At 41.5% G+C, this 4,221-nt stretch overlaps 1 protein-coding gene across 1 annotated transcript; it reads right to left on the bottom strand.

Annotated features, from left to right (window-relative positions):
* Positions 1 to 2,058: 2,058 nt before the first annotated feature.
* Positions 2,059 to 3,812, bottom strand: LOC147737804 (uncharacterized). The gene is made up of 3 exons (XM_086935459.1): positions 3,479 to 3,812; positions 3,068 to 3,310; positions 2,059 to 2,983 (listed from the first exon to the last, which is right to left on the bottom strand). Exons 1-3 carry the CDS (start codon positions 3,607 to 3,609, stop codon positions 2,059 to 2,061), a joined length of 1,299 nt encoding a protein of 432 aa, XP_086791585.1. The 5' UTR covers positions 3,610 to 3,812.
* Between the last annotated feature and the right edge of the window lie 409 nt (positions 3,813 to 4,221).

Here is a 4,221-nt window from a genome sequence, read left to right as displayed (position 1 = left end):
CTTCTGGAGCAGAATGACGGCGACACTGAGCTGCATGATGTCTCCTACTGCGTGCAGCAGGACTGCTTTAAAGTTTGAAGATCCACTCTGGTGAGTGGGGAATATTCACAAGGTAAGGAATCTCCAGGTAAAGGAGTATCCACCAGAAAGAGCATTACCGAAGGCAAGTAACTGGTTTGTTATGTTTTCCTGCTGTTGTATATTATGTATAGGGCTCCCGGTTTTCCGTATTTACACATATAAATACAGACGGAAATATTTTTTTCCTTTGTCTGTATTTGTATGTAGAAGCGGAAAAATACGAGTAAAAAAGTACATTTTGCCGCGCTGCAGCCTTTGTTCAGAGTTGCCGTGTCCTGCTCAGATTCTGGGGATTCCTTCCAGTGACGTGGATTCCTTTCAGTGACGTACTGTTGACCTATTGGCTCAGGGTCTTCAAGTGACCCTGAGCCAATCCCGGTTGTTTACAAGCATCACCGTGCGGGCGTGCTAATACCACCAGCTCCTCCGCCGTTAGCCTGCGCCAGCTCCAGCTCCTTCTATTTGCACTTTGGAGGTACGTGTATGTGTCCTTAAAAGCCGCTCCTGCCTCTCTCTGCCCTCTGCAGCCTCGGGCTCCTGCCCTCCCACCCCCACCCACGCAGCACCAGCTGTTCGCATCCCCTTACAGAGTCATCTTAGTTACTGTGATGCAAAAAAGTAAACGTTCCTTTGTTAACCTTATGCTTCATCTGCATCAATTGCCTGGGAAATGTGCTTTAAAAAAAAAATGTTGTCAGAATCCAGATCGATTCCCTTAAAAGCCGCTCCTGCCTCTCTCTGCCCTCTGCAGCCTCGGGCTCCGGCCCTCCCGCACCCACCCAGGTAGCACCAGCTGTTCGCATCCCCTTACAGAGTCATCTTAGTTACTGTGATGCAAAAAGAAAGTAAACGTTCCTTTGTAAACAACCTAAAACGGCACAACTTAACTATCAACGTGATATGGGTAGGATTTGTGAGATATATTAACAGCGCTTAGAAACCAAGCCTACACAGAAGCGATATCGAGCAAATGACACACTTTAGCTTTCTTTTTTTCAAGTTTCTTCAATTAATGCCTCATTGCTCCATTAATCACCAGAAGCTGGAGCTGATCCCCCTTTGTGACCGTATGCTTCATCTGCATCTATTGCCTGGGAAATATGCTTTAAACAAAAATGTTGTTAGAATCAACAGATCATGTATCGATGATGGATTATTTGGATAATGTGGCAAAATTCATAACTATGCAGAAAGTGAAGCAGCCATGTAATCACATAATTCCAACTAGTAGTTCTTTGCCGTGACTTGAAAAAGACACAATCCTGATTGATGAAGCAGTCGGTTTCTCTGTACTTGAATAAAGGGAAGCATTTTCAGAACCCCTTGTCCTCTGCTGTCTGGGAATGATTCATGTTCAGGCTGCACTGAGCTGCATCTAGGCGATTTACCACTGGTAAGCCATTCAATGCAGGCGGTTGACTGGCAGCGTGGGCTCAGGGAGAGGAAGTACTACCTTCGGCTTAGGCCTCTCGAGAAACAGAACTGCAGGCTGCAATTCCCATTTTAGGAGATGCAGTTCTCTCGTTGCGTTTAGGCCCCTGTCAAGGCATTTATTTATTTATGCGTTTTTATATAGCGCAGACTTTACCCGAGGGTGTCAGAGCGCTTCACAATAGGAACAGTAACATTACAAGAGCAAATGTTACGTTACATGAGGAAAAAGTGCGAATTGTGCAAGTAACACCAGTAACCAAGATACAAGATGAGGTAGCAACCGGTACGTTACAAACCAGAAAGAGCCTCAATGTCTGCAAAGTCTCTTGAAATGCACATGTGCTTGTACTACAATGGCAACGTTTTCAGATGAATGTATTGTGTTGCCCAATAACAACCCGACACTGGTGTGCATTGTCAATTTAAATAAATGCGGAAAAATACTAGCTGTAGTGGCGTTTTTTGCGTGTGGCAAAAATAAATGTGGATAAATACAGAAAAAATGGCCAAAAAAGAAATATGGATAAATACAGACGGAAATGGTCAAAAAATAAAGAGCACTGGTGTTTCTCCCCCAGTGTGGATTCTCACATGTGCAGTGAGGCCAGATTTACTGCTGAAACACTTGTGGCATTCAGAGCACTGATAAGGTTTTTCTCCAGTGTGGGTTCTTATATGCAGTGTGAGCCTGTTTCTGTCAATGAAACATTTCTGGCATTCAGAGCACTGATAAGGTTTTTCCCCAGTGTGGAATCTCAAATGTGCAGCTAGAAGTGATTTAAGTTTGAAATGTTTTGGGCATTCAGAGCACTGATAAGGGTTTTCCACAGAGTGGGTTAATGCATGTCGATATAGACACCGTTTGATACTAAACCTTTTCTGGCATTCAGAGCACTGATAAGGTTTTTCCCCAGTGTGGATTCTCATATGCTCAGTGAGATAAGATTTACGCCTGAAACTTTTATGGCATACTTTGCACGGAGAGTGTTTTCCCCCAGTGTGGATTCTCAAATGTGCAGTTAGAAGTGATTTAAGTTTGAAATGTTTTGGGCATTCAGAACACTGGTAAGGTTTTTCCACAGAGTGGGTTAATGCATGTCGATATAGATTACGTTTGATACTAAACCTTTTCTGGCATTCAGAGCACTGATAAGGTTTTTCCCCAGTGTGGAATCTCAAATGTGCAGCTAGAAGTGATTTAAGTTTGAAATGTTTTGGGCATTCAGAGCACTGATAAGGGTTTTCCTCAGAGTGGGTTAATGCATGTCGATATAGATTACGTTTGATACTAAACCTTTTCTGGCATTCAGAGCACTGATAAGGTTTTTCCCCAGTGTGGATTCTCATATGCTCAGTGAGATAAGATTTACTGCTGAAACTTTTTGGGCACACTGAGCACTGATAAGGTTTTTCCCCAGTGTGGATTCTCATATGTTCAGTGAGATAAGATTTACTGCTGAAACTTTTTTGGCATTCAGAGCACTGATAAGGTTTTTCCCCAGTGTGGAATCTCAAATGTGCAGTTAGAAGTGATTTAAATGTGAAATGTTTTGGGCATTCAGAGCACTGATGCGTTTCCCCAGTGTGAATTCTCACATGTGCAGTGAGTCTAGATTTAAAGCTGAAACATTTTTGGCATTCAGAGCACTGATAAGGTTTTTCTCCAGTGTGGATTCTTATATGCTTAGTGAGATCATATTTACTGCTGAAACTTTTTTGGCATTCTGAGCACTGATAAGGTTTTTCTCCAGTGTGGATTCTTATATGCTCAGTGAGATAATATTTACTGCTGAAACTTTTTTGGCATTCAGAGCACTGATAAGGTTTTTCTCCAGTGTGGATTCTTATATGCTTAGTGAGATAATATTTACTGCTGAAATTTTTTTGGCATTCTGAGCACTGATAAGGTTTTTCTCCAGTGTGGATTCTTATATGCTCAGTGAGATAATATTTACTGCTGAACCTTTTTTGGCATTCTGAGCACTGATAAGGTTTTTCTCCAGTGTGGATTCTTATATGCTCAGTGAGATAATATTTACTGCTGAAACTTTTTTGGCATTCAGAGCACTGAGAGATGTTTTTCCCAGTGTGCATTCTCTCAAATTCAGTGAGATGAGATTGATAGCTGAATCTTTTTTGGCACAGGTAACTTATTTCCCCAACTTGGGTTATTTTGCTTTGATTGAGGCAGGTTTGAAAACTGAATTTATTCTCACAGCACGTGTTTTTATAAGGTGTATTCCTAGAGTTACATTTAGTATTCTCTTGCTTATATGCCACGGTACGAGTGAACCCGATTTTAGAGTCGGGCTTGTTTAGATAATGTTCAGTATTTATCTGTAGAAGAATTTGTGTGTAATCTTCTTAACACTTGAATTGAGCAAAATATGTCTGGATGCAGCCCTGTAACACCGGTCGAAATGTTTCTAGCCGATAATAGTCTTTTGGTTATAGCCTCTCCGGCAGCAACTTATTTTGTGACTGAAGTTTTTCTCAAATCTATTTGTATAGGTTCTTAGCAATGCAGTGATAAGGTGTTAGTCTGATATTTAATGATTAAACTGAGAAGTACCTTTTTGCACTGAAGTAATGGCTGTAACTGAGAACATTAGAACATGCACAGTACTATTGTGGCTCACCAGTCGCAGAACATCAGTTAATTTTACCCTTTCTATGTTTGGTGTAAGGTGTAGTTCTGAAGACGAG

Source organism: Lissotriton vulgaris, chromosome 1_1 (assembly GCF_964263255.1).
Source record: "Lissotriton vulgaris chromosome 1_1, aLisVul1.2, whole genome shotgun sequence".
NCBI classification, from domain to species: domain Eukaryota; kingdom Metazoa; phylum Chordata; class Amphibia; order Caudata; family Salamandridae; genus Lissotriton; species Lissotriton vulgaris.
The sequence above is the reverse complement of the archived record's forward strand: the minus strand, read 5'-3'. Positions and strand labels throughout refer to the sequence as shown.